Consider the following 12,683-nt stretch of genomic DNA (forward strand, 5'->3'; position numbering starts at 1 on the left):
TTGACCTTGTGACATCTGGTACGTTTGAGTCATCCATCAAGTCCAGCCTTCGATCTAACTTTTGACTCACTGCTTCCTTTGGAAAGAGGTTGTGGTCCACTAAGATGTCATACATGGACTTCATTTCTGTGTTTTGAGGTGATGAGCGTTTTAACTTTCAAAGGCCCTAGTACATAAGTTGGGAAAAGTACTTGAAGAGTGACACTGACTATATTTTTTCTTTAGATGAGTCCATCCTGATATTTAGAAAAGCTGTGCACGAAACAAAGTAAAATAATTTGCTAGCTCATACTTAGGAAAAAGGCTTTAATGGAGTGTCACACCTTGCTCTTTCATTTATCCTGATATGATGAATGCTGTCTCTACACGTTACCAACCTTTTTCTCACATTTCTATCATCATTGTTCATTGTTATATCTTCATCATTCTAATAGAAAGTTAGTTGCTCCCAATCAGTTCAAACCCTGACAAAATTTCTGAATGAATTTATAGGAGCGAATAAGAATTCAGGCGTGAGAAGTTATTGTTCCTAAATGGTTGTCTTTTTTTCCATTGTCTTTTTTTACCTGTTGTCTTTTTTACTTGTTGTCTTTTTTACTTGTTGTCGTTTTACCTGTTGTCTTTTTTACCTGTTGTCTTTTTTACCTAGGTGGTTTTCTTTTTTACCTAGATGGTTGTCTTTTTTTCCGTTGCTTTTTTTACCCGTTGTCTTTCTTACCGATGCTTTTTTGTACCTGTTGTCTTTTTTACCGTTACTTTTTTTACCTCTTGTCTTTTTTTTCCGTTGCCTTTTTTACTTGTTGTCTTTTTTCCTTTGCTTTTTTTACCGTATACCGTATTCTCCATTCAGTTGAACTTGGCTGGATAAGGGGAATGTAATCGATAGATACTGTGAGAAAACAGAGGGTAAATATGGAACAGGATTGAAGGTGGTGTCGACCCAAGGTCAAGAGGACAAACAGTAGTTGGTCAGCTGATGCCCTTCAGCCACTGACTAATTACATGGAGAAGATGACACATCAATCAATTTTCATTACTGTTGACTACTTGATACATTTCCAATTACATCCTGTTAAAGTCAGTATCACTTTATATAATTCGCGTTTAATCTCCTGGCTGTATTTCTGTGACTAAGACAACAGTGGCTGCATTGTGATGGACAGATAGCTAATTCTGTAATCATGCTAGTATTGAAAGAGTTCAACAGCTTTGGGCAGCTGGTAAGCTAACGTTGTGGCAAAGGTGTAGGTGACACATTCACTTGCTGAGAGTTACTTCTTTGAAGGCTTGTGATCTTGGCAGTGGCTTGAAGTCATCCAAGCATGTCTTCTCGTTCCTTCGTTTGCCATAGGCCAACTGATTGACGATGAGTCTTAGCTGTGATATGCCAAGAGAGTTTCAGGTTGAAATTGCTGATCTGTTGATATGACGATAGTGACACACTTATCCCTTATTCTACTGAGCTAAGCTAAGTTACTGTTCCATATTGATGTAAAGGTGACATCTGTAGAACTTTCAGGGCTCAGTTTTAGATGGACATCACCATCAACACACAAGACCAGTGAAAGATTAACAAGGGTTAAGCAGTTAATCTTTGACATGGCCATTATGACAACAGATGAATCAAGGTGTGAAGATCACCTGGCTAGGTATGACAATAGACCTTTCATTCATTGGTGCACATCACTGGCCGTTTCCCCTGCACCAGCAGCCAGTGCCTAATGGTAAATCAATTACCAGTGGTCTAATTGCTGACGAAGTGATTGATCTGTGTCCAGGATGAGGTTATAATGAGGGTGATTCATGGCTTAGTTGCCTTTTGCTGCTCAGAGTGGTTGGTCAGTTTGGTTGCAGGGCTGAGTTGCTTAACTGACCAGTACGCTGCCCTTTGACTCATCAATATTATAGTATTACCAATTCTCAAGTGACCCAGAGCCTTTCAAAATATCTAATTACTTATTCATATTACACAAAGACTAATTTTGCATGGTCGGGTAATAATTCATTAAGGACCATTACACTTAAATGATATCTGTGCATGGTCATTTGTTCTTGGAATTTACAACTGGTGGTCATATCAAAACTGACCAGTGGAGTTGGTTCATTTACTCTTTGGTGCTCTGTTTGACTGTTCATATTCCTGTTATGCCTCTCTACTAGGTCATGGTATGAATTTAATGAAATATGCAATACTGAGGCGCTGTGTGGTGCTGTGGTTCAGCCTTGTCCAATAATGTCTAGTCCTGAGTTTGAAAGGAAAAGAAGTCCATGTTCCCATCGATATTGGGTAGTTGTCTACTCTAGTCCTTTGACATCTCCTTCAAGATGTGCAAACAAAAGATATAAAAGTCTCGCTTTAACATGAAGAAAATGAGAAGTAATTGTATCATGTACGCTTTACGTAATCCTGCATCTTACTAGTTCCAGCCTCACCCGTAATCCACCCCATTTTCCATCTTTGTCGCGACTGGTATGGCATGTATAGGAGAGACCCTATTGGCGATTTCGTGTCACTTAATCTTGCCTATACCTGTCTATCTTGGCTGCTGCCTTTAGTCTCCCTTTATGGGTCAGCTAAAACTGGCTTGATTTTTTTCAATAAACCAGTCCGGACTGATTCCAAAAAGTTTTAATCCAGCTTAGCTCATTAGTGGACAATATTGAGGGGCAAGTTTGAGCTAATGACATAATCCTGGTTTGTTTGATCCTCTCATTATGTAATCAAGCGATAATTGCCATTGTTTAGTTCAAAGAATTTGATATGGTCATCAAAAGAAGGCAAATCTCATTGCCACCTTTCTCTGTGGGAAGGTTTCTCAAAAACACCCTATAATCGCAAACGTGACACCATATTGTTTTGGTGCCAATCGAATTTGCGTGAAAACTTTGATGTTTTGCGTCAAAGGGGAAGGGTCTAAATGGATTAGCTATTGCTTTGTTTAACAGTGTAATGTCTCTTTGTCAAACACGTGAGCCTTTTGATGATGGGGGGTTTGTGCCATCGATCATATACTCTTCTGAGGGGATGGGCATTCCGGATGCTCTTGGCACAGTTTTCTTTGAAAATCCAATTAAACAAGAACTGTTACCCAACTGGCGGAGGTGGTCTAGCTAAAAGTTAGTCATGTGTGCCTTTGCCAGTCAGGCTGTGACTTTCTCTGGCAATCACCCTGGTAAAACAAATCATGTGAAACCTTGGAAAGAATGATTTGGTGTCAATATAAAGGAAGAGAACTGATGCAGTCTCACTGCTGACATGACTGACTAATGTGAAATACTCCATCAATTTCTCCATCTCCTGTCCCCAGGTTGAGTGCCACTCTCAGGCTTCATGCGATTGGTTCCTTGTTTCTTGGTCTTCTATCTAAGACTTATGTTCAAGTTGGGTGCTGTCATCTGGCCATGTGTGGCCAGTTTCCTGTCTTATCTTTTCCTGTAATACTTACATCAGTCATGAAACAGTTTAAAATTAGTTAGGAAGGTTTTTATTTCTGAGTGACTGCAGTGGTATTGAACCCACGAAAGTTGAAGTTTGTGTCTCCTCCCAAGCCTGAACTCAAGTCCAAATGTACTGGTTTACACTATTTGCACCATATGGAATCTTCAGTTGTGTCATCAACCTGTGCAGATGTTGCAACAACCCACCTGCAGAAACTTGCTGATGTCTCCCTGCAGCAACCAAACAATCTACTTCGCCATCCTTCTGTGCCGTTATGTGATGGAGAAGCCTAATGATCGGTAGATAATGAGGTTCCTAAGACTGATTCACACAAGACTTTTTAATTGGATTTTTTTGATAAATAGCCGTATGGCAGGACATTGGGTGCATGTGCAGATTTATTGCATTTGGGGTGTCGTTTGCAAGCACACGATAAAATACCATTCACATTGAACGCATGTGCAATAACGAGTACAGTTTTGTGTTAAGGACTTTTGGGCCAACTTTCCTAATTGAAAACATTGCTTAATGTTTGCAGTTGTTGTCGCAGTCTAAGCTATAGGCTAGTTTTGGTTTCAGATTTGTTTCCCTTACTGCCGAGAAGGCAGATTTCAATTAAACGCTCTAATCGTCAAATTGATAGGACAAATTTATAAGGACACAGGCAGTAATAAAGTTCTTGCCCTAGCGGTATTCACTCCCAAGTATGCTGCCCTTTCGCTATACTTCTCAAACTATTGATCACTTTGATAACATTTTCAAACATTACAAAACCTTGTGTCAGTAATTACACTGTCAATATGCATTACCTTTCGGCACATGATTGGATCAACTAGAAGTGTTGTGCTGGTTTAAATGATGCAAGTGCCTTATTTCTCCTGATAAAATCTATAAGAAATACATTAATGACTATAAAGTTTCAGCCTGCAAAAGGAAGGTAGCTGCTCCAAATTTGATTTTGAAGAAGGATTATCAGTTATCTTGAACAAGTTGTGGTATGGGACGAACATCATGCAAAAGAATGACTTTCGTCATGAGTATCGGAGTTTGGCAGGTGTGCAGCTACTTTCTCCTTTCTCAGTGCGATATCAAAACACCATAGCTATGAGAATATTGATATAGTTAGCCCCTTGAGTGTCTGCCGGGTTGGCGGTCGACCAAAATAAACTTATCAATGATATTGATGTGAAAATTTGCGTGTTCATATACATGTTGTCTGTGTCAATGAGTGTTAATTATTAATTATGGTACGAATTAATTGGAACCCTGTGTAGCTGTTTTAACACACTGGAATATTCTGTACTTTGGACTCTATGGTGCTTCTCTGATTCAGCTGGGTAATAGATATGTTTTTCTAGTTCAGTTTTCCCTTTTGGGATGCAATGTCTGGATTGTTCATATCTGATTCCTGTGACTGATGTTGAATGTTTGGGAGTCCCCTTCCCTTGTGCCTGTATCAAAGGTTTGTAATGGGAACACTAGTAATGTCTTAGACAAACCAACTAAATTACTATGATGATTAGAAAATGGCCCCCAGTCCTTCGGTACAAAAGTACAAGATGATCTTCATGTGACTCATAACACACACTTCTCAGATGGAAACTTCATGGATTGATCTGAGTGATTCTAATTTCTGGGAGTTGGAAGATGAACTGGAGGTAAGTTTTTTGATACCCTAGCTAGTTTGCTACATTATTTCTTCTTTCCGGAAGGCTGGCTAAAGAACTATGAATATGATGAGCCAGAGTGGTTTAAAATATCCTAGGATAGTGTGTTTGGGGGAGGGGAGACTTAATTCTATTGATCTCGGATGTATTGACGTTATCCACCATCATACAATAAGGACCGACACTTTTCTTTGCGTTACATGTTAGTCTGCTGGAAGGTGACAGCCAGCATGGAGACAGCACTCCCTCACTGAGAAATTTCTGTGGCCACCCAGGAACAGCCAAAACAATTCACACACATAGTGTTGGATATTGATTTCTTCATAATTCAGTTAAATAGTCATGGTACTGCACCCAGAAAATAATTGTGACTGTATCCACTGAAACAGAAATGACTTCACCGACAGCCTGGCTAAAGGCAACCATTGTGACAGGTTTATCCATTAGTACAGGTGCCTCCCACCAGGGCGTCTCACTTGGTTCATCCATCCTAAAGCAAAAACCCTAGCAATCGTCTCCATTTCGATTAATGACTGAGCACTTTGTTTCCGCAAGTGCCCCATCACTTTAGAGATGGCTCAGTGTTAATTGGTTAAAAGCTATAGCATGTTGGTTCAAAGAAAAATAACTGATGATCTCATTGCTGATGGCAAAACTGTTGGAGCCCGCAACGAGCGTTTTCTTTTGCCGTCCAATGTCTTGTTTCTACCAGGCCTTTTTGCCCATGATGGCTGTACTTTCCATAAGATTTCTTAGGGATGAATTGTTTTCCAATCCTTTGTTGCCCTCTGCCTAGCATATGCTCAACTTGTATGAAAATGTTGTTTTGCTTATTCAACATTGTTATTCTGAATCTTGCTCCTGATGCTCTTGCACAAGATAGCTAAATATCTAGAAAAGATGTCCAAAGCAGCTTCTTCCTTGTCAGAAGGGTTGCGCAATAGTAGCTCCCAATTTTGAAAGTCTGTTTTGGAATTTTTTTCAAGATTGAGTTAACATTGACGTCGTTATCCTTTTTTTTGCTTTTGCCACAAACATTGTTATGCTTGAGAACAATGTAAGCCAACCTCAAGTGTTCTTAAGCACACTACCCCTGGAGTTGGACTGAAAACTACATCTTGTAAACAAGATGATGTTGGTCGTGAAAAGGTTAGCTTTGTTAGCAAGGTGGTCGTTTTAATGAGAACCTTTTTCTCAGTATAATTTGTGCCTGGAGCAGGAATCCCAGTGGTTTTCCAGTTACCCGTGGAATATGAGTTTCCATACTTATTGGGTTTCCTGGCTTTTCAAAATTAGATAGCTGAAGAATTAATTGGGGCTGGCTCCTTTCAAATGGACTGTCTGGATAAGTCCATCTGCTGCCTCAGGTATGCCTAATCATCCTTGCTTATCAATTTCAATCTGTCTTCCAAAGTAATAAATGCAAGTATTATTGAAGGCATCATGGCCACTCACAATAGGTGAAGCACTTGCTTTCTGTTCACTGTTTCTAAAGATGAGACCAAGACGAGCTTGGTAGCTTCCAGCAGTTTGTCTCAACATTAGTAGCTTCAGTTTGGCGGTTGGTTCATTTTGCAGAATTGGTGGCTGTTGTTTATCAATAATGAGATTTTTAGTCTACCAGGCAATTTATCATGCAATATTCCTATCAAGTTCTACTTGGTATGGTACAAAGCAGTTTCTTCCTGAAGGATTGTTGCAACAGTGTCACCCTGCTGCTACCTGTAGGTCTTCCCTCCTTCACCACTTTCTCAGACTTGGCAATCGCAACCTGTTCCCGCTGAGGGGAAAATTGCTTCAAATTGGTTGCAATATATGCTTCTGCCAATCACGTGAATATCCTATTCCAGCTAATTGTTCAGAGCTGCAGATATGTGCTCAGAAATATGTTTCAAAATAAGTTTGGTTGCATCCCCTGTGGATTCTTGTACAAAATGTATGAGAGATGGGCAAACTGGTGATGGAGTTGACTTTCTAACTAATTGCAGCTCAACTTGGCAGTACATTTCAATAGATTGATATATATATACGTCGAAAAAAAGTTATTTTGTTGCAGTTTGGATGAAATCCACTCGTGCTCATTTGCTGCCTTCGGCTTCCAAACGGCAGGTAATCTGTTGAGAAACTTGAAAACTGGGAACATTCTAAAGTTGCAGTTTGGAGTTTGGAAAGTTTGAAGGACGTGCCTAGTAACCGAGTTCGGGTCCTAGGCCTTCTGTCTTTTTGCCTCAACATGCTTCTGAATGGATGATTCACATTTGCGTTAAGGAGTATCTAGGCCTTTTTCGTTTGATTACATTTTCTCTGATCACGGGGAGTGCAAATGAGCCACAGCTGGTATGTTCGGAGGAGTTCGTTTAGTCAGGGACTCTTGGGATGACTTTTGCAAATTTACCATTACAACGTGTAAAGGAACAGCTCGAGGTCATAGCGGTAGTTTTGGAATTTCTGACACATCTTTAGTCACGGATAATAACTGACGTTTAAAAAAATTATAGATTATCAATGCCAGTGCTTTGCGCAGTTGCAGCTTTCTCGCACCAATTTGCCTTCAAGGACTTCAACATGTTGTTCTTCTATTTACGGACTTTAACTCTTGTTGAGACATTTCAAAATGGCTGAAAAAAACTATGTTTTTTTCATAAAAATGTGATGTGTATCAATTCAAAACATGGAACATCATACGTAACTCTCTCAAATTGTATTCAGACTTGCAAACCAATGATTTCATAAAACAATGCCATAGACAAATTTGATTATCAGGTTTTTTAACTTGCATTAGTTTTTGTCGATTTTTCACAATGTGAGGATCAGCATTTCATTTCCTTGTGTTACATTTTGGAAGAATCCTTGATGGATTGGCTGGGAATATTCACCTATTGTTTCTGTCGAAGGCCTAGATCTTGGCAGGTAAGGAATAGTTACTTTTTTGAAAATTTAGGTCAGATTCAGATTTGTCATTGTTTAGACATATCTAAAACCTAAAAACTGTAGTGGATTTCTCTTATTAAAAGTTCAAATTGAATGCTGCATCTTTTCTCGAAGAATCAAGAATCTAGTCAGACCTGATTCCTCTTAAAGGTGCCCTTCAAGGAATTGGCATCATTTTACTGATGGGGACTATCCACCAATGGAACGGGAGGAAAAAAATATAAACGTCAAGTAATTTCATTTTATTGTCTTTTGGCCAGGTTTTTAAAGTTTCAAATGCCTTCTGATTATAATATCAACTCACTTCCAGCTTGTTATTTTGTGCTACACCCTAGTTTGCATTTATCTACAAAGTCATTTTTGAAGGAAAAAAATAGAGCACATCAGGTATTCATCCAAGTCAGTGGTAGGCTAAGAAGGTTTCTAACTTTGAACATGTGTCTGTTGCTTTTTGGCCCACCCTCTGTGGTACAATTCTTCTCAATCTTTCACCAAGGTAACTACTTAACAAATTGGTTAAGAGCTAACATTTTTCTGAAAAAACTGGATGAATTCGGGTTCTTTCACTTCATGTAGTTACCTGTTGAATTTGGTACTAACAAAAGTGTTTCAATCTAGTTATCCAGCATCAATTTTGTGTTTTCCAGTAGTGTTTTGGTGCAAACCAGTGGCGTGTCTGGGTTAACTAGAGGTAGTTCACTGGTAGGTCCTACTCATTCCAAGCAAAATATTTGAAAATTGATTGTATCAAGAGAACAAATGTGTGATGTCAAGAAGCACTTGGAGAAAATAAAATACAACCACGTTGCTCCTCAATGTATATTAGTTATTCTCATAACAACAGCAGTATCTCAAATTATAATTCAATTGCCATTATTTAGTGAAAGTCAAGTTGCTCTTTCGAAGTAAAAGAACCTTGAAGGGGTTACATTTGTGAGAATTACACTTCAGGAATAAAGATGTCAAAAATCTGCCAAAAAAATTTTTCAGAATTTCTAAGTCTGGGTCTCTGAGACTTGAGACTTGATACTTGACTTTGACCATGCCATGGGAGGCACTTAAATGCAAATAGAAACACAACAGTTGTAGAAAACATCTTTCAGGGAAATTTCTATACAGTTCAATGACCAGGAATACATGAATTCAAGTTGGAACATTCACAGTAAACCCAGGGGCAAAATTGATCTTGACATATATCTAGAAAACACTAAACTAATGATATTCTAGTTCTGTGCAATTAATTCGGCACACGCCAGTCTTACTTTTCCTCTATGCAAATAAAGCGATGATATATGTACTTGATATAACTGAAATTGATATGCATGGCCCAAACTTGTTATACCGAATGCATGAGAATTGCCTAATTGGTGCAAAAAAACCCTTCAAATTACCCCCAATCCTTCATACACTAAATAATCAACTACTTTCAATTCCAATCAACAGTTGCAGAGGACCTAAATTGGTTTCCACCAATCTTGTCTCGTTTGTTACTGATAAATTATCATTCTGAGCACATCCATATAGTACCATTGTTTCTATCACTAGACTAATTTCACAACAACAGGTTTCTGCAAGATCTCGTTGACTTACCATTAGTTACCCTGACTGAAAAGCAGTGTTAGCATGTGCCTTTCATATCCAAGAACACACCCTGTAACGAAGGTTCAGGATGAGACCATATCATTGGGCCAAACTTTTTTAAAAGCATTTGAAAGTACCGCAGGAATGGAGGTTTAACATTAATTTCGGTAACTGAAGCACAAAACTTGCTGGAACTGTAATTGAAGCAGACTCCACAGTCCATTTGTTAACATGAATATTGACTGGCACCAATAACATAATCAGTGCTGGTGTGCCAGTGTGTTGACAATTAGTTACTGCATTCCTCTCATTAGAATCTACATTTGCATCTCCTTATTCAATCAGGAGTTTCAGATTCTGGTCTGACTTCACCACGGTGACCGCCACAGCACATTTCCTGGCAGGCAGGCACTTAGTACTCCCTGAAGTTCTGCTAGATAGGAATATTGCTTCAGACTTTGAAGGTGCTTGCCAATGCAAAATTAATATCAAAAGGTTTAACTGTGCATTGAATCTTCTCAAGTGTGATTGGAATGTTGACTCTATATGCAAACAGCTAGATATTTGCCACTCATGCCGTGACTTTGGTCAAAATATGTCTGGGTCACAAACAACTCACAAGAGGAAATAAGCCGCCAAGAGTACTTCTTGTCTGGTTTTACTCTAAAACCTGATGAGGGCAGTCCATTGGAACTAAGTACGCGGAGCAATTGCCATCTGACCAGAATACAAATAAGGGTCGGGACTTAACCGAGATAGGTAATGACGTTGATGTGTCATCCAGGTTAAATTAGGTACCAAATGATGATTTAGTGATTGTAATGGCTAATAGCTTGACTGTTAATCATGTAACTAGGAGGTGGATGTGGACGTTAATGCATGATATACAAATATTTCTGACATAGTACATTTATCTCCTATAAAAACAAGATATCTTGTATCACTATTGATCGTCACAGATGTGTTTTAGGTCTATGGAAAGAAGGATAAGAACAACAACAATCTGATATGCGAATGATATGTCCAGTTTGCTAAAAAAACAGTGGGATGACTGTCCTAATATAGGATGGCTTAAGCGCCCACTGAAATCAAAAAGTAATATCACTGAAATGGTGGTTGAATTCCTGCTGATGTCAAAAGCAATGTGGCTTTCTTCTGAAGAAATTTTTAATTTCTTTCAATGCTATTGCAATGCTTTATGTGAGTCACCCAGGGTGACCCTGAGTCCTTGTTGCAGCAGCCCTGCCGTAAACCATTAGAAAGAATACTGCAGGCTCATGCTGCCATCTATTCCAGTCTCTAATTTACTAGAACTAGGAGATTGAGAAAGCTTCAGTGCTTGATGGACTGACGTGATAAATTACATGTGCACTAAAAGTGCAACTATTGTTTGGACACTGGATAGAATCTTTACTTTTTGAACATACTTCAATGGTTAATTGATGGCCGATGTTTTTTTTAGAAATCACAACTTTGTGTAAAAAGATCACAGAACCAATCTGAAAGATGTGTAGCGATGTGTTTGCACTCTGCGGTCACTTTGAGTAAATGCTTTAATGAAGAGCATGGACTATCTGAGTATTTCTCATGGTGTTTGTTTCCTTAAATATCCTGAAGTCAGTGTGACTCCAATGATAGACTCCGACCAGTCTGAGACGAGTGTCAACAAAATAGCCTTACATCTCTCGAGTGCTAATAATACACTAATATGGACATGAAACGGCCATGTTATGAAGTGAACCCATAACACAGGAGCCCTTGACTTGCCCGTTTGGTAGCCATGAGCACAGATGCCCTTGTTGACTTTCTGTCAGCTTTGACAGATTTCATCGTTAGAAGTTTAATAACTGTTGGGCGAGCTCTTTGCCTTGGTGGTGGTTGAAGTAGTCCTTGACTCTGCTACTTGCAGGATGCTAGGGAATTGTTCGGGATCATGAGATACGGGCTTATTCCATTGGATGACTAAACCAAAAGCCTCACCCATCTATAAGGTTCTACAAAACTTTTGCTAAGGCTTCTTGCAAGCTGCTGTCTTGCCAAGCAGGAGTTGCAGAACCCACCTACTGCCACGTTATGTTTAGTCTTGTTCGGATATCATGTAAGAAACCCAAGTTCATCAAACTAGACACGAAAAATGAACTTGGATAATAAAACAATATCAAAATAAATTCCAACTTATTTTGATGGATGAGATATATTTGGATATCTATTCATTTCTATTGAGAACGACATGCGTTTATATCTATATTCTGCGCCTAACCAACCATATTTTTACTGATATCCTCCAAGAGCCTCGACATTCTTCCAGACAACACCAAAATATTGGTATCCATCTCGGAGCCAGCGCAGCATGAAATAGACATATTACTCTCGTTAACTCCAGCCGGTGGATGATTGAAGTCGCATTCTCCCCCATTATCTCCATGTTCCATCCGTGTGCACGGTAGAGAAGGTTTGGCGATTAAACTTGATGGGGAGAGCTTCTCGACCAATAAGTTGTCCGTTATTTGTCTTGCTCTCTGACAGGCAGAAAATGGATGGGTTACCCCGAGGTTTGACCATGATGTTAATGCTTGACATTGGAATATGAATTATGTTCTACTGATGGACATCAGCTGTGCCCTGGTGTGGTGACGTGTCATTGCAGCAATGCGTGCCAGGTCAGAGTCATACTTGGTTTGGATGGCCAACGTGGAATAGGGAGCATGTGGTGTGGGAGGGCAACTTGGGACAGGAGTATAACATTTTCCTTGTCTTAGTCAATGAGGATGAACAAAAAAATGGCTGTAATGCAACCATACTTGATGGCAACAAAAAAATGTTTCTTCATCATCTTAGATTCCACTTTCTAAAATTGGACTCCTCAAGTGTATATCATCATGGTTTTCCCTCCCTGTTTTCTCGCCCAGTTCAGCTTGTTTGAGAAGTCTGTCCGGAATTCACCAAGAAGACCTGGCTCTCGAACTCAAAGCTTAAGGAATGATGAGGATAATGTTGTGTATCTTGTTCACCCAGCCACTATCACGTACGCAGTGGGTCCTCCTCAATTTGTCTAAAGTTCACCC

General features: G+C 39.3%; 1 protein-coding gene across 4 annotated transcripts in view; it reads left to right on the top strand.

Moving 5' to 3' along the window:
• LOC135490636 (E3 ubiquitin-protein ligase PDZRN3-B-like) overlaps nt 1-12,683 on the top strand; it is a 284,538-nt gene that overhangs the window by 86,767 nt on the left and 185,088 nt on the right. Inside the window, exon 1 of one of the 4 annotated variants that reach the window (XM_064775917.1) lies at nt 7,307-8,016. The exons of the other annotated variants lie outside the window; for them this stretch is intronic. Within the exon in view, the coding sequence (XP_064631987.1) occupies nt 7,960-8,016 (57 nt within the window). The 5' untranslated portion in view covers nt 7,307-7,959. Of the gene's footprint in view, nt 1-7,306; nt 8,017-12,683 lie in introns of those variants that run through there. 4 annotated transcript variants of the gene reach the window in all.

This window comes from Lineus longissimus, chromosome 7 (assembly GCF_910592395.1).
Source record: "Lineus longissimus chromosome 7, tnLinLong1.2, whole genome shotgun sequence".
Lineage (NCBI taxonomy): Eukaryota > Metazoa > Nemertea > Pilidiophora > Heteronemertea > Lineidae > Lineus > Lineus longissimus.